A 22,660-nucleotide genomic window follows, 5' to 3' on the forward strand; every position below is an offset into this window, starting at 1 on the left:
GCGTGAAAGATTAACAAACATACAAAAAATTTAAGTGTGGGAGAGCCATGCTTCGGCACTAATGGGCCGGCTCGACCGGACTGATACCACGGCCTCACAGAAAACCGTCGTGAAACAACGCTTGCATTGTGTTTCATTATGTGAGGTTACCGGAGGCTTAATTATCCCTTCCCCAATTTTCCCAAAGCCCGATTCCGCAACAACGCTTATATTCCTAACCCCCAAAAGGCCGGCAACGCACTTATAACGCCTCTGGTGTTTCGGATGTACATGGGCGGCAGCGGCGATTGCTTACCATCAGGTGATCCGTCTGCTCGTTTACCGGCTTATGACATAAAAAAACTTTTGCATTTATAATATTTGCTCCATAATGATACGGAAACAAATTATATTGTTAAAATCATTATTGATAATGACTGTCAAATGATCTGCAATCATTAACCTTACAAAATCTTACATCATTACATAATTGGAGTTCTGTATATTTTTGGCTCTACAGCCTATGTTGAACCAAGCAAGAGTAGGAAGTGGGGTGGCTTTTAGTCAGTAAGGGTCTGATGCTCCCTCTTTCCTCGCCCAAGGTGAGAAGACATTGGATGGATTTCCTCCCTTAAAAAAGCCTATGTTGAACCAAGGCGGGAGGAACCATTGGTAGATTTATCTATCCAAGCAATGCCTATGTTGAAAGGTAGTTTCATTAGTCCAGCTACCAAGAAATGGGTAGCAGTATCCTCAACAGTTTATGTAATAACTTAAGACAGAAGGTCCTTAAGACACTAAATAGATTAACCGACTTGGTATTACATGGATCTCACAACTTTTGACAATGTGTTAATAGGCCGGCAACGCACTTGTGAATTCTCTGGTGATGTGGGTGTCGTTGGGTGGCGTTGATCGCTTACCATCACGTGATCCTGTGCATAAAAAATATAGAGTATACTAGTAGCAACAAAACTCAAACAGCTCCATTTATCTTAACTACAGAAGAGCTGTAATGTTGTAGTTTGTCTAGGAATGTTACGGACATGTGACGCGGCTGTTGTAATGCCGTATTTTTAAAAAGTGTTCAAATTATCTCAAAGAGAAAATTACACTTTTGGTTTAACTACTGGGACTATTTCGCTTATTTTTCATATATATGCAACCAAGATATATATACTGTAGGACCTATATCTTTGTTGGAACAACAAATGCGCCAACTTTGGTGAAATTTGCCACTACTAGTGCCATACATAATTTATTCAGTACAGTCACTTAAAGTAAGGTCAAAATTTTATTCAGAGTATTTGGTTCATCTTAAACTGACAATGTTACCTCTATGCCGTAGAGGTAGACACCCACTTTCATCATGAAGAAATAAAACTAATTTAAATCCAAGGTGATTCGTGTTAAATTCAAAATCCTTTTGACAAAAAAGAAAAAGTATTTGTTTCCTTCTAACAATCTGCACACGGGTATTTCCCATCGCTCGCGCATCTTCGGATTTATTGACAAACATTGCTTCAATGTTAATGCTGTTTTACATTCAGTTTTAAAAATATTTTATTTGCGATCTATACAAAGGTCACTAGATAAGTTTTGCAAAACAACGTTTATTTTCACAGCCTTTCAAAATAATTTCCATCACAGTTTATACACTTAGTCATACGTAAAAACCAATCATCAAAAATGTTTTTCCATTTTTCTCGCGGGAGTTTTTAACATGCTTGGTCCCAAGCAGCCAAAAGCTTAATATCTGTAGGAAATCGTCTTCCTTTCAACAGATCCTTGATGATAGGAAAAAGAGCAAAGTCACAGGGCGCTAGGTCGGGGCTGTACGCACGATGTTCAAGTACTTTAACACCTTTTTTTTTTGAGGGGGGAAAATCATTCAATTACTTTTCTCGCCTTGGGCGAGGCGAGAGGGAGTGTCAGACTCTTACTGACTAAAAACCACCCCGTTCCTTCTCCTGCTTTTCGAGCCGGAGCCCCGGTAAACCCGCTAGGTAGTCCGCAGCTCCGGATTAGGCATCAGCCCTTTTAGGCCCCATCTAAACAACATCATGTAAAAAGTTAGGTAATATTGCCACATAAGATCTACATTAAAATAACAAATGTAACACAAATTATTACCGACTTGGAAAAAAAGTCAAATGCAATGTTTGAACTGATGGACTACGACGCAATTAGTACCATTACTGAGTAAGTTTTTTCTTTTATTTAAATAAATTACAAGCTAATACATAGTTCAATCTCCGGATTAGGTAAAATGTTGTATCGTTTGATATTGAAATTCAATAAAAACTGAGTATTTTATTCAATTTGGTCCTAAATTGTCTGCCGAATAAGGAATCGTGGTCGATTCCCGGGCCAGGTAAAGTACTTTTAACTGTTTTTCGAAAATTTCTCATGGAATTCGCACGGAGTCTGGAATTGTGTCCGACATAATTATGGCAATAGGCTCACTCTCTATTACATGGGACTTATAACACAAATGGTGAAATGTGGGTGTACAATGTAGAGTGGCATTACGTGCCGTAATGTGCACCACTGCCTACCCTTTCGGGGATACTAAAAACTAATTATTAGTAGTTTTATTCAAATCTCGAGACCTCGTACTCGGCAGTTATACTTGTAACCACTAGATCAACAAGTTAATTCAGAAATAAGTTTTTTAAAATCATTTTTTTCATTGTATGGCTTAACTACGTCACTTGCCGCGATAATCATCAAACTATGGGCCCCGACGTAGCTTGAAACTAGTCAAGGTTCCTCGTCGGACAGTTACTTGAGTAAACAGTATAACATAATAATTAATTAACTTTGACTAAATTCAAAAATAGTTTATACTCAAGCTATAGTGCCCTTAGTATGAGTTAGTTTTAAGTTAAACGAGAGAACATTTCGTTTTCATTCAACGTAAAACAAACTCATACTAAGTGTACAAAACTTTTCAATCAAACTAAGCTGTAAACAAACTCCCCTTTGCCTGTAACACCAGAAAAAAAACAAAACTGTCAACAAAACACAACAATTTGGACATAACAAAACATAACCTAAAAATCTTATAGTGATCGTGTAGAATAAAGTATAAAATACTGTTTTTCAAAGAGAAATGTCAAAATAATTTACCGCAATGGACAAAATTGTTAAGAGTGTTAAATCCTGGCGTCATCCCAGGCCTGCTGAGGAGTTGTCGAGGAGTCAGTACTCCTTGGTGTCCACCGATCTTACTGATGGAGCTGTTCAATTGTGGTTGGGGCTGCCTGATGAAGTGAAGTATGATCCAGCCCTAGAGCAGTTCAGGCAACATTATGAAAAGGAACATGGTAAGTTGATTTTAATAGCTTTTTAGTGTAATTTTATTATAACTTTCGTGAGACATACTAAATTCATTATTATGTTATCGGCTTACTCAAGTAACGGTTTGACGAGGAACTCGACTAGTTTCAAGCCATGCTAGAGGCTCATATTCATGAGCAGCATTCCGCGACACACGGCGCGGCGATTGTCGCGCTGCTACAGTAACAGCTGAAACTAGTCGAGTTCCTCGTCAAACCGTTACGTGAGTAAGCCGACTAACATAATAATTAGCTTTTTAGTGTTAAGCATCTATCGTATTATAGTATTAAGCATCATCTATCGTATTAGGGTCGATTTATACTAGTGCAGAGTCGAAGCGCATTGAAGCGTCTTTTCAAAACTGAACATAAGAAATTCAACCTTAACTCCACAGCGTAACGCACATAACTTCTGAGATTTTAAAAAGGCGCGCGCATTCGTCGGTATTCGCGCGTCTGCGCGCGAACAAAATTCGCTGGAATTCGCTTTGGTTGTAAAGAATTTGGCGCTTCGATGGGCTTCGACTCTGCGTTAGTATAAATTGACCCTTAAAGTGCTTTTCCACCAGAGATGTGCTATGCAACATTGCTGTGGATGCGTTTGGCTTCCACCGATCATATTCATTGGTAAATATAGCTTAGTACTGGTAGAAACGGACTCAGTTAAGCTGTGTTTTTTATATGGAAATATACGTGTATGGATGGCTTCCCTACTATCGATATATTGCATACTCGAGCTACGCATCTTCCTCGCACAGCTACATAGCTTAGTATCAGTGGAAACGGTCACATAGTTTCACAGCTTAGCTATTACATCTTCGTAGCATATCTACATAGCACATCTCTGCTGAAATAAATAATCTCTACAGTATAAAACTGTGGGGCTTATTTCCCTTCTATTATTTATGGATTATTTATAGATTATTATTAAAATATTTATATGTATGCACTAGCAAACCCAGCGAAGCCGTCCGTTTCGCCACCAATGATTTTCCCTGTTTTCCTGCTTTTCTCTTGAATTTTTCCTAAATTTTTGCTACAAACCTCACGGAGCCCGAGACCTTTCCAACGAATGCAAAACCGTGGAAGTCGGTTCGTTCGTGCGTTCTGGACTTATAGCATTAGGAAGGAAAACCCGACTTATTTTTATATTATAGATTATTCAACGGTGACAAACGAATAGGTCTCTACCTGCATCTGCTTGCTTACCATCAGATGATCCTGAGGTGTATGGCGCTCTGATTGGTTAGTTTATTCGAGCCGGCCAATCAGAGCGAACGCGCCCTCGTTTCAATTACTTTAAACGAAAAACAAATTTATACTAAGGTACAATAGACTAGACAATAAAATCCCGATAAGTATGAAAGAAATCTCTGATAGCTTTTGTCACTGATCCAATATGTATAATATTTTTAGTGCAAACAGCTGCGCAATTTCGCACATATGTAGTTTGGACGTAATAAACTAGTTGTCTATATTTGAATGCCATTTCTTCCTTAGTCTACCGGCTGTACTCTTGACAAGCCACTCGATTTTAAAGTCCCGATTTTAGTTTGGGTTTATAATCGACTAGATTCTGCCAGCGGCTTCACCCGCGTTATCTTGGGATAAAAATCCTATTACTTAAGTCAGTTCATACTCTGTTTGTATATCAAACTACATCAAAATCCGTTCAGTAGTTTCATCGTGATTGACGGACAAAAAACATTCAATCAAACAAACTTGCACATTTATACTATTACTGTGATTTATTGGATAGAGAGCGAACCTTATCACCTGATGCCCGATTCCCCAACAACCCTTAAATTCCTAACCCCCAAAAGGCCGGCAACGCACTTGTAACGCCTCTGGTGTTTCAAATATCCATAGGCGGCGGCGATTGCGTACCATCAGATGATCCGTCTGCTCGTTTACCGGCTTACACAATAAAAAACAGAAAAAAAAAAAACTAAACGCCAATTACAACCAACAAGAAATAAGGATAAATATTACCAAAACATATGTGGTACAGGTAGATTTTGAACATAAAGAGTGACCTCGTGAGCAGGTCATTTGGTCCCACGAATTCTAATCGTTGGTCAATGTTTTGATCAGTATTTTTCCACAATGCCACAAAGCTAAAACTAAAAAATCCAATGACATCTCCCGTCTTTGGCGAGGCGAGAGGGAATGTCAGACTCTTACTGAAAAAAAAACCACCCCGTTCCTACTCCTGCTTTTCGAAAAACAGCGAACCAGCTATTAAGACTGTTAATGTTGTATCCAAAATAAAAGTGGAAAAAAACGTAACTGCGTTCAATTTTCTTTACCGCCTCCATTTTTTTTTCTTTTTCAAAACCTTCTCCAGCTTGAAAAACAGGAGTAGGAACGGGGCGGTTTTTAGTCAGTAAGAGTCTGAAACTCCCTCTCGCCTCGCCCAAATCGGGAGAAGTCATTGGATTACTATCCCCACTCAAAAACAGACCAAAAAATACTATGCTGATAACCCCATGAAAATCGGTATAGCCAAACGCGAGATAATCGCGCACAAACATACAAACATACAAGTCAATTTGAGAACCTCCTTTTTTGAAGTCGGTTAATAAACAAGTTTAAGTTTTCAATTAGCAAAATATAAAGTTCAAACTAAGTACTTTACTTGTATATGGTAAAGTCAAGGATGCTATTTTAGTGTTTGTCTGACAAATCGTATAATATGTATGCCTTATTACAAATATGGCAATCACTAATAATTAACATAAATAAGTTTTTTTATGGCTAACATCAATACTATGTTGTTGTGAAATCACCTTTGTGATATCGTCACGCTTTTCCCTTTTAGGGTAGGCTGAGGTATGTTATAATTTTTTCTGGTATAAGCCGGTAAACGAGCAGGATCTTCTGATCGTAAGCAATCGCCGCCGCCCATGGACACTTGAAACATCAGTGGTGTTACTAGTGCGTTGCCGGCTTTTTGGGGGTTAGGAATTTAAGGGTTGTTGTTGGGGAATCGGATGTTGTAAAGATTGAAAAGGGTTAATTGGGCCTCCGGTAACCTCACTCACACAAAGAAACACAACGCAAGCGTTGTTTCACGTCGGTTTTCTATGAGGCCGTGGTATCACTCCGGTCGAGCCGGCCAATTCGTGCCGAAACATGGTTCACCCACACTTGAATGTCGTGTATTTATTCTAGTTTTAAACAACGCTTGCGTTGAGTTTCGTTATGTGAGTGAGATTACGGGAGGCCCAATTATCCCCTCTTCCCAATCCCAATAACAACCCTTAAATTCCTAACCCCCAAAAGGCCGGCAACGCACTTGTAACGCCTCTGGTATTTCGAGTATCCAAGGGCGGCGGCCATTGCTTACCATCAGGTGATCCGTCTGCTCGTTTACCGGCTTATACCATAAAATAGGCATAATATAGCGTAGAAGCAGACCAAACAATATATTGTTTCTTATTTTTCAATTCTAATTAAATAATACAATTACCATATCTGAGAATGGAATCTAGAACAATCGGTCTCAGTCGTAATTGTTATCAACTGGACCATAACAGCATTGAATTAGCAAAAACTATAACCTCGGTAGTCGAGCGGACGTCTAGTATCACTGTCGAGCACAAAGCCTCGGTATCAAATCCCGGAACAAAATAATTATTCTTATAAGCTACACGGGTGAGACTGCCTCGTTGGTTGAGCTATCGCAAGTGTGGCTGCCGAACAAGGGGTTTTGGGTTCGATTCCTGGTGCGGGCAAAGTGTTACTGGGCTTTTTTCGCAGTCTGGAATTGTGCCCAGTATATGGCAATAGGTTAACCCCTATTACATGGGACTTATAACACAAATGTGGGTGTACATTGTACAGCGGCAATAAGTGCCTTAATGTGCGCCTCTGCCTACCCCTTCAAGGATAACAGACGTGACGTTGCGTAGCTACACAGATATGGGTCACCACTGGATACCAGCAACACCAGAGGAACCACAGGTGCGTTGCCGGCCTTTTAAAAAGATATACGCTCTTTTCTTGAAGGTCTGAAGGTCATATCGGTTCGAAAATACCACCAATAAGTGTATAAAACACACCCAATTACTAGTCTAAATCTATACTTACTAATATATAAAGTTGAAGAGTTTGTTTGTTTATTTGAAGGCGCTAATAAACGGAACTACTGGTCCGATTTGAATAAGTATTTTTTTGTTAGTTGAGGTAGGTTAAGGTTATTTGTTGAGGAAGGTTATATATAGGCTATAAAACGTCACGCTTTGACTAACAGGAGGCGAGCAGAGCGGGTGAAACTAAGTAGCTAGTTTCTTTCTAAAAGTATAAGGCAATAGGCTCACCCTCTATTACATACATGGGACTTAGACCATTAATTACGAAAAATCTGTTTTATTGAAATTGTGCCCAGTATATGGCAATAGGCTTACCTCCTATTACATGGGACTTATAACACAAATGGTGAAAAGTGGGTGTACATTGTATAGCGGCATTACGTGCCGTAATGTGCTCCTCTGCCTACCCCTTCGGGGATAAAAGGCGTTGCAATTTTATTATTAACACCTATGTGCTTCTGCCTACCCTTAAATAGTATAAAAGGCGATGCAATAACCAATAAAGTATTAAATCTCTTTCTAAACGCACTTTTGTCAGCTTTCCAAGCGAGCTAAGCTATATTTAAACCAGTTCGATCCAGTTCGCACCGGTGTCTAAGTACTAGGTATTGCTATCTCACTCTGTCTGCGAATGTACAACCGTTTCGCACGCGATTTTACGCTTTATGTGAACAAAATTAATTTTGTATAGTAGGTGTGTTCTTGTTACAAGTAGTTGTTTTTACTGCGACAAGTTAAGTTTAAAAGTAAATAAATTTTGTAGATTTTTTTTTGTGTTTTTCAAACGTCATTTCCGCAGGCTCCAAGTGTGATAGCGTGATGTTAAATAGCCTAAAATGTACCTTAAATATAGGACAATGACTAGCAAAAAGATTTTTTTAAATCCAACCACTAGTTTCAAAGATAACGTGTGTAAACAAAAAGCTTAACAATATAATGCCAAAACAAACACACTGTATGTAAACTGGTTTGAAGCGGTTCGCGCCGGTTCGTTCATTACTTTTAAGGTGTAGTATTGTTAGTACTGATTGCCCGATAATGCGGCCTTGGTACGCAGACACAATAAAAAAAAACAAATGTTAAACAATTAGATCATTATTTCGCTTGAGAACGGAATGAGATTCGCAGTAAAAATTGCTTTAAAAATAACTTGTTTTTCGTCCGTTTTGTGGAAAATTTTGAGTTTTTTTTTGCCGGTAATCGAGTAGACGTATCACCTGATGGTAGGCAATCGCTGTCGTCCGTAAACACTTGCAACACCAGAGGCGTTACAAGTGCCTTGCTAGCCTTTTGGGGGTTGGGAATTTAAGGGTTGTTAGGGAAACGGGGATTGGGAAGATTGGGTAGGGGGGAATTGGGCCTCTGGTAACCTCACTCACACAACGAAACACAACGCAAGCGTTGTTTCACGTCGGTTTTCGGTGAGGCCGTGGTATCACTCCGGTGGAGCCATTCGAGCCGAAACATGGCTCTCCCACATTTAACACCTCCCTGTGTTGGTTCACCTGATGGTAAGCAATCAACGCCGCCAATAGACACCCGCAACACCAGAGGAGCCACAGATACGTTGCTGGCCTTTTAAAAAGGAATACGCTAATTATATACTACCATAACTATACAGCTAAAATATTCAGCTAGATTCATACATGGATTGTCTAAGCTATATTTAACCGGTATGAACCAGATTGCACCGGCGCGCACGCTGCTAATACGAAGGTGAATGCACTGTTTAGTACTTTTCAAAATCTAGAAGTTTTGAAAGATTTTTCGCAATAGTTAGCGACTATATGAGTGGAACTTTGATTCAAAGTAAAAACAAAGTATAAAAATGTTGCAAAATTAAAAAAAAAATGGTGTACAATTTCGTTTTGAAATGGCAATAGGTTGACATTGAATAAGTGGTGCCAAGTAAAACAAGTCATCCTTAACATTGTGGCTTCGATTCCGAACTTAAGTTAAGGAAAATAGCTGCGGACTACCTAGCGGGTTTACCGGGGCTCCGGCTCGAAAAGCAGGAGAAGGAACGGGGTGGTTTTTAATCAGTAAGAGTCTGATACTCCTATATATACTCGCCTCGCCCAAGGTGGAAGAAGTCATTGGATGAGAGATGATCAATTTCCAAAATTTTAGTATTTTGGCCTATTATAAAGGGTCTAATAACATAAGTGATAAAGATATTACGCATTGACCTCTGCTTATCCCCCAATGCTATATAAGGCGTGATGTTACATTTACAAGGCTGCACACAACCCACATATTCAAACCTGCATCTCTTTAACCAATGCAACAAAAACTGCAAAATTTACCTCTATACCCAACACACGGAATAACAAACCTTATCCCGTCGAGATAGAGCTTAAAATCTAAATTGTATAACCGGTTTGAACCAGTGTTAACTGGTTATCTAACTATACATTGTTTTCCAACCTTGCTTGCGTGTGAATGCACGATGCGTATGGCATATATATGCATGATTTAATAGTTTTATTGCTAAAGTTAGTATGTCTCTTTAGTTCATTATTGTCGTAAAGGCAACTATGGAACATTGAGTATCAGAGTCGATGTCTAGTAAAATTGATAAATGATAATCGAACTATTTTTGCAAATAGTTTACAATGTAACTCTTTTACACGTCAATCTCTTAAATAACTAGATGAGGCCGGCATTTCCTATTCGACTACTCTGAGAAGAAATGCCGAAACAAACTCAGAGGTCATAGTCTCTTTTAAAGTCCAGACAAAATCAATTAAAGATGTTAGTTGTTTTTAAAGGAGTACCAATTTTGATGTACTTATTTTCTTGTGATGTCCTCTCAAAAGTCAGATAGATTCGGTTCCTCTGAAGGCCCTCAGTTAAGGCTAGGATTTTCTGTAATCACCCTTAGGGATTTTGCATATAGGGATTGGGAATCGTCCGGAGCTGCGGAAAACGTAAAAGGTTACCGGGGCTACGGCTCAAAGCAGGAGAAGGAACGGATTTTAGTCAGTAAGAGTCTGTCACTCCCTCCCGCCTCGCTCAAGACGGGAGAAGACATTGGATGATATTCCACCCTCAAAAAAAAAACAGGCATTCGAAATCAGGGAGTCGTGGCAAAACACAACGCAAGCGTTGTTTCACGTCGCTTTTCTGTGAGGCCGTGGCATCACTTCGGTCTAGCCAGCCCATTCGTGCTGAAGCATGGCTCTCCCACATTAAAATAACTTGATGTTTTATTATTTACTTTATCACGTATTACAATGTGCATATTTTGTATTTGCGATTCGCTACACTCACTTTTACTCACTTGACCTAACATGGAAACTGGTTTCAACCGGTGCGAGTCAGTTCGAACTGGTTTGTGAAATGTCATAAGTACTTTGATGTGGTCTCTTGGCCTACCTTTAGATGCGTTTACTTGAATTTAAATTCTAATGTTGAGTACTTTAAGGTTGATGTTAGACTGAACAGATAATATTACACTTTTCCTCTAAAAGGATTGATAAGAGTTAGTTATGTTAAGGAGTCTATATACTCGTAAAATAGTCACCATCAACATCTTCGGTCTTACAGTACTTTTCCACCAGAGATGTTCTATGCTACGTTGCGGTGGTTGCGTTTAACTTCCACAAAACATATTCATTGGTACACATAGCTTAGTACTGGGGGAAACGGACTCAGCTAAAATATGTTTTTTATATGGAAAGATGTGTGCTATGGATGGCTTTCCTACTATCGATACATCGCATACTCCAGCTGCGCATCTTCCTCGCACAGCTACTTTTTGGCGGCGCATCTTCATAGCACATCTTACTCGCACAGCTACATAGCTTAGTATCAGTGGAAACGGTCACATAGTTTCACAGCTTAGCTATTACATCTTCGTAGCATAGCTACATAGCACATTTGTGGGGTAAAGCCAGTTTTACTCAAAACATCCTCATGTTATCAAAAAGACATGTTTTTACGCAACCACGAATCAAAATTCCAAATGTTAAATTAAATATTGAATTTGAAAGTTGAAAAATTCAAAAATAGTCAAAAACAAGTCGTGCCTTTGAGCATTCGACCAAATCTAGGCAAACACCGTTAAATAGCCATAGCTAAAATTTCGCAGAAATCTTAATTGCAAAACCATCCGATGATAGTCATCCGATCTCTGTGTGAATCTTAATCGGATTCGATAATTATCTGGCTTTTATACAATTTATTATTCTTGTAAATAACTATCGTGTGACATACTAAGTTAACTAAAAATCACGGTTTACTCACGTACATTAATGGAGAAAAGTTCTAATAGTTTCGAGTCAAAAAGAGACTCTATCATGCATGCAAGCATGTCCTTAATGTATGTGAGTAAACCGTATTTTTGGGAAATTTATTATTATCACTAGTCTCTGCCAGTGGTTTTGCCCGCGTTCTCTTAGGATAAAAGTGGCCTGTGTATTTTTTAAACCATAATCTATTCGTTTTTCGAATTTAATTCCGATCCCTTCAGCCGTTTTGGCGTGAAAGATTAACAAACATACAAAAAATTTAAGTGTGGGAGAGCCATGCTTCGGCACTAATGGGCCGGCTCGACCGGACTGATACCACGGCCTCACAGAAAACCGTCGTGAAACAACGCTTGCATTGTGTTTCATTATGTGAGGTTACCGGAGGCTTAATTATCCCTTCCCCAATTTTCCCAAAGCCCGATTCCGCAACAACGCTTATATTCCTAACCCCCAAAAGGCCGGCAACGCACTTATAACGCCTCTGGTGTTTCGGATGTACATGGGCGGCAGCGGCGATTGCTTACCATCAGGTAAATCCGTCTGCTCGTTTACCGGCTTATACAAAAAACTTGCATTTATAATATTTGCTCCATAATGATACGGAAACAAATTATATTGTTATAATCATCATTATTGATAATGATAGTCAAATGATCTGCAATCATTAACCTTACAAAATCTTACATCATTACATAATTGGAGTTCTGTATATTTTTGGCTCTACAGCCTATGTTGAACCAAGCAAGAGTAGGAAGTGGGGTGGCTTTTAGTCAGTAAGGGTCTGATAGTCCCTCTTGCCTCGCCCAAGGTGAGAAGACATTGGATGGATTTCCTCCCTTAAAAAAGCCTATGTTGAACCAAGGCGGGAGGAACCATTGGTAGATTTATCTATCCAAGCAATGCCTATGTTGAAAGGTAGTTTCATTAGTCCAGCTACCAAGAAATGGGTAGCAGTATCCTCAACAGTTTCCATGACCTAGCTTTGATCCTCAAAACGACTAGCCGGTAAACGGGCGGGACGGATAGCTAGATGGTAAGCAATCATCGCCGCCCATGGACACCCGAAACACCAAAGGCGTTACTAATGACACTTTTAGACGTTAGAGTTAGACGGGAATACGAGTATAGCTACCAGATTGGCGATATATTAAAAAACGGCCAAATTAAAAGTACCCTTAACCGACGAGCATGCATGAAAAGACTGATGACTGTTGATGAAGCGAAAGAAGTATGTAAGATTTGTAGCGATTGGCGTTCCATTGTCTTTGCCTACCCCCATGAGAGAGAGGAGGTTATGTTAGTTTCTTGCTTGTTCTTCTCTATAGAAATCTACACTTTGGAACGAGCAAATAGCTTCACTAGAGGACTGACCGACCGACAGTTTTTTTTTCACATTGTAATATTTGCTTTGACGTTCAAAAATGCCTTCCCGGTCTATTTGAAATAAATAATTTTGACTTTGACTTTGACTTTGACTATGTATGTATGTACTTTACACAATTTGTTATTGTTATATACAGAACCTTATATACCTATGTAGGTAGGCGACCAGTAGGTATAAGGCCAGTTTTCACTTATTACATAATGATAGCCATTTACATAAATTGTAGTCGGAAAAGGAAATTATTTTGTCATTTTGAAATACTTATCTAGTGTTGTTTACAAAATTGACCAATTTTTTGTAGTTTTAGTTTATTTAAGTATAATATAGGTATGTATTTAACAGGCCTTTGTTAGACAAAGGGTGCTTTTCCAGAGATGTGCTATGCTACGTTGATGTGGATGCCAATCATATTCATTGGAAACGGAATAAGCTTTTTTTGAGGTGGAAAATCATCCAATGTCTTCGCGCCTTGGGTATGGTGAGAGAGAGTGTCAGACTCAAAAACCACCCCCTTCCTTCTCCTGCTTTGAGCCGAAGTCCCAGTGAACTGTTCAGTTGTCCACAGCTCCGGAAAACGGACTAACCTCAGCTATGTTTTTTTATATGGAAAGATGCGTGCTAACGATGTGTGCTATGGATAGTTTCCCTACATACTATTACTTTTCTACATACAACTACTATATATTTTTCTGATAACAATTGGAACTTTGCCAATCACCTAGTGCCATTTGGACGTCGACTTCAGGGTCACCCTGTATAATAAAATTTCAGATTAACATCAATTTTCAAACATCTTGGGAAAAACCATAGAAAACATTACTCACTGCCATACAATTTTAATCTTTAACCTACTTAAAATAGAACACATTTTCCCATAAACAAGTTGTATACATAATTATGCCGTAATTTATGTGCCGTGATGAACTGCATGCTTAGAGAGGTCGTTGACCTCGGGGTCAAGGACCTTGGGCTTGTTTGTTTATGTAATCTCTTATATACAAAACAAACTCGTGTTTGTATGTTTACAACTCGAAAACGGATGGACGTATTTTCGTGAGATTTGATGTCTTTTGTAATTGAATAAAATTAAATACAACTCCTACTTCTGCCTACAATCATCCGGAGCTGCGGTCTACGTAGCGGGTTTATCGGGGCTCAAGCTCGAAGAGCAAGAGTGGTGGTTTTTAGTGAGTAAGATACTCCCTCTTGCCTCGTCCAAGGCGGGAAAAGTCTTTGGATGATTTCCCTCCCTTAAAAAAGAAAACTTCTTCCATTGTACTGGCAGTAGCCTTATGGCATACAATGGAAGTGCTCTCTGATAAACATAAACCTGCTATCTGGTAAACGTGAATGTTAGGTAGATCGTAGATTAAGACTTAAATTAAGAAGGCAAATCCTCCGCTAGCACCGGTCACTTTTGCCACCCATGGCGTTTAATGTGTCAATGATAAAAATAACCATAATATTCTCTTCTCCCAGGAGGCAATGGCAATGGGGTACCTCGTAAGTCCAAGAATGGCTCCACGAAGCGACTACCCCTGGTCAACTCCGCACCGCACCTCAACAACAACCTGCAGCTTCCAAGAGACGAGGTCGTGTTCCTCAACACCACCTCTAAGTGCCCTTCTATTGATGAGAAGAAGGAAAAGATGTGAGTATAACCTTGTAATAACGTTTTTTATGAGTTAGGGTGGTAAACGATCTTACGTATTATCGGATGGTAAGCAATCAGCCGCCGCCCAAGGACACCCGGAACACCAGAGGCGTTAGGAATTTAAGGGATGTTGGGGAATCGGGGATTGCAAAGATGGATAGATGGAAGGGTCATTGAACCTCCGATAACTTCACTTACACAAAGAAACACAACGCAAGCGTTGTTTCACGTCGGTTTTCTGTGAGACCGTGGTATCACTCCGGTCGAGTCCAGCTTGCAGTGCTTTCTGATGATATAAATCATCTGAACCGGTATCTCCAACCCTACGATAGGTGTGATAATAGTGTCAATCTCTACCCTCGACAGGCTTGATGATTATGATGATGAATATTAATTCCTTGTTATTTTGTTCTCAGACTTGAAGAAGTTCCCGAACCAAAAAAGCCTACAAAGGTAAGCAAAACTCTTCTTTCCTTTCTTTTTTATGGAAATCACAAGAGGATCTGCGATCACCGTAAGTGTGGGTCTGCCGACAACAAGCAATGGTACAGATTCGTGCGTATGGTGCGTCGTGTTCCTCGTGCGCTTCAAAGAGCCATCAGACCACCACAGATAGGGCCCAGTAGGGCTGATGCCGAACCGGACCTGCCTACTGACTAGCGGGTTTCTGGGGCTCTGGCTCAAAAAGCACTAGTAGGAATGGGATGGTTTTTAGTCGGTAGAAGTCTGACACTCTTTCACCTCACCCACTGACTAACTGTGAAGGAAGACATCGTAAGAAACCCTGGGCTTATAATTTTTTATTATAAGTTTGAAACGAACACCAACCCGCATTGAGCAAGCGTGATAATTAATGCTCATACATTCTCCGTGCGATAAGAGGCATTTGGTCAGCAGTGGCCACTTATAGGCTGTTGATGTGATGTGATGTGAAACGGCAACGTGTTCCGGCTGATGGTGATGATAATATTGGTTCTTTCTTTTTCTTCTTTCTTCTTCTAATATTGGTATTTTGTCACCAGACCGCTCGAGCCGGACACTTGGTGAAGATGACGATGCTGGTGGCTTGCTGGATGTTCTTTACCATCGTGTTTCTGCTGTACAATGAGAAGGAGGAAGTCACCAGGCATTCTTCTGTCGCGCCTGGAGAAATTAAGAGTAGGTATTTTTATAGAATGGCAAACGAGCAGACGGATCACATGGTGGTTTTTTTCTTTTGTATAAACCAGTAAACAAGCAGACGGATCACCTGATGGTAAGCAATCACCGCCGCCCTTACAACAGAGGCGTTACAAGTGTGTTGCCGGCCTATTGAAGTTAGGGGTAGGGGAATTTAAGGGTTGTTGGAGAATCCAGGATTTGGAAGATTGGGAAAGAGAGTAACTAGGCCTCTGGTAACCTCATTCACACAATGAAACACAACGCAAGTGTTGTTTCAATCCGGTTTAAAACAGGAGAAGGAACGAGGTGGTTTTTAGTCAGTAAGGGTCTAAAACTCCCTCTCGCCTCGCCCAAGGCGGAAGAAGCCATTTGGATGATTTTTACCCCTAAAAAAATGATACTGTTTTGTTATTTTGGTTTTACGAAAAACCCATGTAAAAACTTCCATCGTCACTCTTGGTTAAACATGTGTGTTTAGTGTGTTATACGATTAGGCTTGCAAATTTAAATACGTAACCGGTTTGCCCTCGTTTGCGAGATTAGCGCGGACACACAACTAACTTCCTAACGTAATAATGTTGGTGTAGATTATCTTGTATGGTGATTCAGTTGTGTACTTAACACCATTTATATCTGAATTGTTTCTTACCTCCTGCTTAATACTGTAAGGAAGAATATTAATACTACCCTTAGCGTGCTTTTCCTCTGGAGCAACGGTTTTACCGGGTTTACCGGGGCTCCGGCTCGAAAAGCAGGAGTAGGAACGGGGTGGTTTTTAGTCAGTAAGAATCTGATACCCTCTCGCCTCGCTAAAAACGAGAGAAGTCTGCTGCTCCACCAGAGATGTGCTATGCTATGTGCTGTGCACGCGTTTGGCTTCCGCCAATCATATTCATTGCTACACTTAGCTTAGCACTGGTGGAAACGGAGTCAGCTAAGCTATGGTTTAAATGGAAAGATGCGTGCTATGGATGGCTTCCCTACTATCGATACATTGCTTATTATCACACCTATTATTAACCTAAACCTTTTCAACGTCGTAAAAATTATAGCAAGTAAACCTTACTATCTACATAAAACAAGGAGACCCATAGTTCCACACAGCAATGAGCTCTCTGGTTTTATTACAAACTTCTAATTTCTATATTCTTCTGTTCCCCAGGTTATCCTCTACACACGGCTCAGGATCTCCTATCAATATCCCTAAAGCTCACCGGACCATTTTTATCAGAACAAAGTGAGAAGAAATTGAATGCCAGTCAAATGATGAACATGGGGAAAATGGACGTATGGGTGGAGGGGGTCGCAACTGCTCTCAAGAATGAAGTTAATAGGGTAAGTCAGAGATCCCCTGTAATCTGTAATAGGGTGGATGACTGATTTTTATTGTAATGTCATTCTTGGGGTCACACGGGTTGCCGCTTAATCGACTCTTGATACCCACGGAAAGATTAGAGATGGTGACAGAATGTAGTCTCATCCGGAGCTGCGGACTACCTAGCGGGCTTACCGGGGCTCCGGCTCGACAAGCAGGAGTAGGAATGGGGTGGTTTTTAGTCAGTAAGAGTGTGACACTCCCTCTCGCCTTGCCCTGGCGAGAGAAGTCATTGGTTGATTTTCCCCCTGAAGAAAAAAAGCTGTCGTCATGCGACTAATACAGCGAGAAGACACGACAGGAGGATATAATCATAACAAATACTAAGTTAATTATTATGTTTTTCGGCTTACTCACGTAATTATTTGACGGGGAACTCGACTACATAGTAGCAGCGCGACAATGCTGCGCGGAATACTGCTCATGAATATGAGCCTCTAGCATGGCTTGAAACTAGTCGAGTTCCTCGTCAAACAATTACCTGACTAAGACAAAAAACATAATATTTTACTTATTATGTCCCCAGCGCCCTTGCCTATGTGTTATTCCAGACCATAATACTCGTTTTGAATTTCATCCCAATCCCTCAGCCATTCTGCCGTGATTGAGTAACAAACATACACACAAACTTTTGCATTTATAATATTAACTAGCGACCTGCCCCAGCTTCGCATGGGTGCAATGGTGATATATCATGCATGTATTATACATATAAACCTTCCTCTTAAATCACTCTATCTATTATAAAAACCGCATCAAAATCCGTTGCGAAGTTTTAAAGATTTAAGTATACAAAGGGACATAGGGACAGAAAAAGTGACTTTGTTTTATACTATGTTGTGATAACAAGATTAATTTTGTCCACAGTCCCCTCACTGGACAATCATGTTGGATCCCGAAGATGAGATAGATTTCACGGAGGGTGAGACTCGGACCACCGTCCTCAAAATGGACGCGAATCCAGGACCTAATGCTAGTTACTTCTTAAAGATGAAGACCAATGTGAACACAACGACCCCATTCGCGTTGAGTTATACGATGGACCCCCTGGATATCTCTACTGGGGTCATCTATGCCTGTGTGCTTTTGGGGGCCCTCTATGTGCTGATTATTTTTGAGGTGAGACTGTTTTGCTGATATTTCGTTTTTGTTTTGTTAATGCCAAGGTCATTTAAATAAGACTATGGGTTTTTTGGTAAATGAGCAGACGGACCACCTGATGTTAAGTAATCGCTGCCGCCTTCGGACAACCGAAACACCAGAGGCGTTGCCGGCCGATTGGGAGTTCGGAATTTAAGAGTTGTTGGGGAAGATTGGGAAGGAGAGTATTTGGGCCTCCGGTAACCTCACTTGTTGAGCGTGCAAGCGGTGTTTCACGTTAGCTTTCTGTGAAGCCATGGTATCACTCCGGTCGAGCACGCCCATTTGTGCCGAAGCATGGATCTCCCACACTTATAAGCTTTCTTGAAAAATTGTCTATCCTTGACAAAAAGATTTATCAATTGGAACCAATACTGAATATAAAATGTGTATTACAAATTTAACAAAGAACGTTCAATAATGATTGTTGAACGTGAGTGTAATAGTATGGCCTAATTAAAACCATATCTTCAATCTTCCAGGTTATAAACAGGACGATGGCAGCAGTTCTGATCTCCACTACATCATTAGCAGCTTTATCCATAGCTGGTGAAAGACCGACGCTACCCGAGCTGATCTCCTGGCTGGATGTGGAGACTCTGCTCCTACTCTTCAGTATGATGCTGTTGGTCGCCATCATGGCAGAAACTGGACTGTTTGACTTTCTAGCTGTTTTTACTTTTGAGGTATGTTGGGTAAAGGTTTTGTTTTATTTTAGACTAGCTACTTCCGCGCGGTTTCACCCGCTCTACTCGGCTCCTATTGGTCATAGCGTAAGGTTTTATAGCCTATAGCCTTCCTCGATAAATACACTATCCAACACAAAAAGAATTATTTAAATCGGACCAGTAGTTCAGGAGATTAGCGCGTTCAAACAAACAATCAAACAAACAAACTCTTCAGCTTTATAATATTAGTATAGATTAGTATAGATTTAGATTAGATTTAGATTTCAGCCATGATCGTCCCACTGCTTATTTGTTTTATTTTAGTTTTCATTATCTTTAAGCGTCAGCTCATAGAAGTATTCCACGGTGCAGGTTAAGAGTACTCTGCATTTGGCCTTTTTCATGTATTTTACCTATGGGCGTGAACTCGCATCAAATCATTACAATCGGTTTTCTTAATAAATAATGAAGTTAAACGCCTCGTTGGTCTAGTGGTCGCAAGTATGACTGCCGGGCAAGGGGTCTTGGGTTCGATGTCCGAGTCTGGAATTGTGGCCAGTATGTATATGACAATAGGTTCACAACAGGTAGGAAAGTGGTTGTACAGTGTACATTGTATATGCTAATGTGCACCTCTGCCTACCGCTTATGGAATAAGATAAGGTGTGACGTTGCAAAAAAAATAAGTAAAATATTTGAAACATCAAGATATTTACAAAGTATAAGTATCAAGAAAGTATCGTCACAAACGCTTCATGTTAGAAATGACGATTTTTCAGCAGTGGTACATTATAAGCTGAAAAATCTCAATCACAGAATGAGAAACATACACTAAAACCTACCTCTCAGCTGTAACGATTTTCTAAACAAACGAAGAATAAAGATAGTGCATAGATTGCCCTGATCTTCACAGTTATCTCCAACTATCTCTAGCGGCACTGAGATAAGACGGGGAGCCGTTATCACAACATACAAAGATATCTTGAAGTTATCTTTGCAAATAGTAGCGACTGGTTAGTTTTACCGCATTTTCTTCGAGCGGTTCGACAGGCTTTCTATCATCTTTCATTTATAATGGAGAGCTCCAAAGGAGGAGGATTCCATTCCTCGAAATTTGGACTCTTTTTTTTTTGAGGGGGAAAATCATCCAATGACTTCTCCCGCCCTGGGCAAGGCGAGAGGGAGTGTCGGACTCTACTGACTAAAAATCACCTCGTTCCTTCTCCTGCTTTTCGACCTGGAGCTCCGGTAAACCCGCTAGGTAGTCCGCAGCTCCGGATAAATTTGGACTCTTACTGACTGAAAACGGGGTGGCCGTTGATACTCTTGCTCGTTAAGCCGGAGCCGCAGCCGTACTGGGCCCCATTTGTGGTGGTATGATGGCTCTTTGAAGCGCGCGGAACGCGACGCGTCCCACACATGGGTCTGGATCTGGTCGGGCGGCGAGCTACCCTTGCTCGCCGTCCGCAGTTCCGCACTTAAGGAGGCTGGATATCGTCGCGCGATCCCTGATGCCCGCAGTGCTGTGTGTCTCTCTATGGATGGATGGGGCGTGCGGAGGTTCGCTCCCTCGCAAAACTAATAAGGCTGCAACGCACTTGTAACGCCTCTGGTGTTTCGCGTGTCCATGGGTGGTAGCGATTGCTTACCATCCGGTGATCCGTCTGCTCGTTTACCGGCTTATACCATTAAAAAAATCATCGAGGAAAAAGAAACTGACAATGTGTTCTCTATTGCCAGTCAAAAGGTCACACATTAACATGAAAAATTTACCATAATACTAATCCTTAGTCATAATATAAAATATGCCTTTGATTCTCCAATGCGTACAACAATGCATACATTGAGTATTACACCCACTTTTCAATTAATTCCTTTATGCTACGTGTTGAGCTATAAACATAATAAGTGCACATATGTTGCATTGTGTGCAGATAAGCAAGCAATCAGTCTTCAATGAATGTTGGCTTTATCTGCAGTCGAGTGCAATCACGTGTGACAAAACGTCATTCTGTTTTCCATTAGTTCATTAGTAAGCGTCATAATATGTATTTATTTATTTAGGTATAGTAAACTGACTGGCTCAAACAGTCGAGGCAGTAATTTTAGTGCGACAAGAGGTCTCGGGTCCGGCAAATTACTACAAGGCTTTATTCGGTATTTCAAAAATATCTCAGTAGTAGCACAGAGTATGGAATAGTGCCCAGTATATGGCAATAGGCTCACCCCCTATTACATGGGACTTATAACGCGAATGGTTGAAAGTGGGTGTATATTACTGCGCGTCTTCCTCGCACAGCTACATAGCTTAGTATCAGTGGAAACGGTTACATATATGGAGTTTTTTGCTCGTTCTTCTCCATTCGGAGCAACACTTTGGAACGAGGGCCTAGCTTCACTTACGGACAGACTGACGGACAATTCAATTTGACGTCTCAAAAGGGCCTAATTTAGGATTAATTGAAATAAATGCTTTGACTTTGACTTTGATAGTTTCTCAGCTTAGCTATTACATCTTCGTTGCATAGCTACATAGCACATCTCTGGCGGAAAAGCACACATAGGTAGCGTTAAAAATGTTCAATTGTGTGTCTTTACTTGATATCTTAATGGTTTAAAAGACGTGATGTTTATTGTGATGTTATTACAAGACCTACGTAAAGCCAACTCATCAGCTATTGTGGTGGAAAGCAAATAGTTTGCACGCGACTTAAGCTTCGTTCACACAGGCCGGATCATATATGCTTGGAGTCGGTCGCAGCGGAGTCGCCAATTGTTTTACTTTGACCCGCCCTGGGCGAGGCGAGAGCGAGTGTCAGACTCTTACTGACTAAAAACCACCCTGTTCCTACTTCTGCTTTTCGACCCGGAGCCTCGGTAAACCCGCTAGATAGTCCGCAGCTCCGGATCAGGCATCAGCCCTACTGGGCCCCATCTGTGGTGGTCTGATGGCTAGAAGCGGACGCACTCGGAACCGATCGGCTGCGCGAGCAAGAAAGAGCACGCGATCGGAGCCGATCACCTCCTTTTATTCACACCAAGCGCCATCAAGCTTTTTTAATGACAAAAACAGTGCACACTAAAAAAATAAACCTTAATAAAAATAAGTAATTATGAGTGTGGGCCGGCTCGACCGGAGTGATACCACGGCCTCACAGAAAACCGACGTGAAACAACGCTTGCGTTGTGTTTCGTTGTGTGAGGTTACCGGAGGCCCAATTCCCCCTTCCCAATCTTCCCAATCCCCGATTCCCCAACAACTCTTAAATTCCTAACCCCCAAAAGACCGGCAACGCACTTGTAACGCCTCTAGTGTTTCAAGTGTCCATGGGCGGCGGCGATTGCTTACCGTCAGGTAATCCGTCCGCTCGTTTACCGGCTTGTTCCATAAAAAAAATACTTAAAACTCTAATTTTATTATAACTTTCGTGAGACATACTAAATTAATTATTATGTTATCGGCTTACTTACGTTACGGACCTCGACAAGTTTCAAGCCATGCTAGAGGCTCATATTCATGTCAAGGAAACTAGTCGAGTTCCTCGTCAAACAGTTACGTGTGAGTAAGCCGATAACATAATAATTTACTTAAAACTCTGTTTTCAACGTGA

General features: G+C 40.7%; 1 protein-coding gene and 1 long non-coding RNA gene across 6 annotated transcripts in view; one reads left to right on the forward strand and one right to left on the reverse strand.

Annotated features, from left to right (window-relative positions):
- The window catches only part of LOC126912053 (uncharacterized), a 192,262-nt gene extending 190,259 nt beyond the window's left edge, over nt 1–2,003 (reverse strand). The window contains exon 1 of the long non-coding RNA XR_007706671.1: nt 1,979–2,003. This is a non-coding gene — a long non-coding RNA (uncharacterized LOC126912053). The remainder of the gene's footprint in view (nt 1–1,978) is intronic.
- LOC118280212 (P protein) overlaps nt 1–22,660 on the forward strand; it is a 65,611-nt gene that overhangs the window by 35,507 nt on the left and 7,444 nt on the right. For 2 of the 5 annotated variants that reach the window (XM_035600099.2, XM_050702108.1), the window contains exons 2-8: nt 3,051–3,308; nt 14,531–14,702; nt 15,122–15,158; nt 15,728–15,863; nt 17,029–17,201; nt 18,109–18,360; nt 18,864–19,067. In XM_035600099.2, coding sequence (XP_035455992.2) covers nt 3,116–3,308; nt 14,531–14,702; nt 15,122–15,158; nt 15,728–15,863; nt 17,029–17,201; nt 18,109–18,360; nt 18,864–19,067 — 1,167 coding nt within the window. In that variant the 5' untranslated portion in view covers nt 3,051–3,115. Of the gene's footprint in view, nt 1–2,980; nt 3,309–14,530; nt 14,703–15,121; nt 15,159–15,727; nt 15,864–17,028; nt 17,202–18,108; nt 18,361–18,863; nt 19,068–22,660 lie in introns of all 5 variants that reach the window. The other 3 variants (XM_050702106.1, XM_050702107.1, XM_035600100.2) reach the window with 2 other exon arrangements.

Source organism: Spodoptera frugiperda, chromosome 21, assembly GCF_023101765.2.
Source record: "Spodoptera frugiperda isolate SF20-4 chromosome 21, AGI-APGP_CSIRO_Sfru_2.0, whole genome shotgun sequence".
Classification (NCBI taxonomy): domain Eukaryota; kingdom Metazoa; phylum Arthropoda; class Insecta; order Lepidoptera; family Noctuidae; genus Spodoptera; species Spodoptera frugiperda.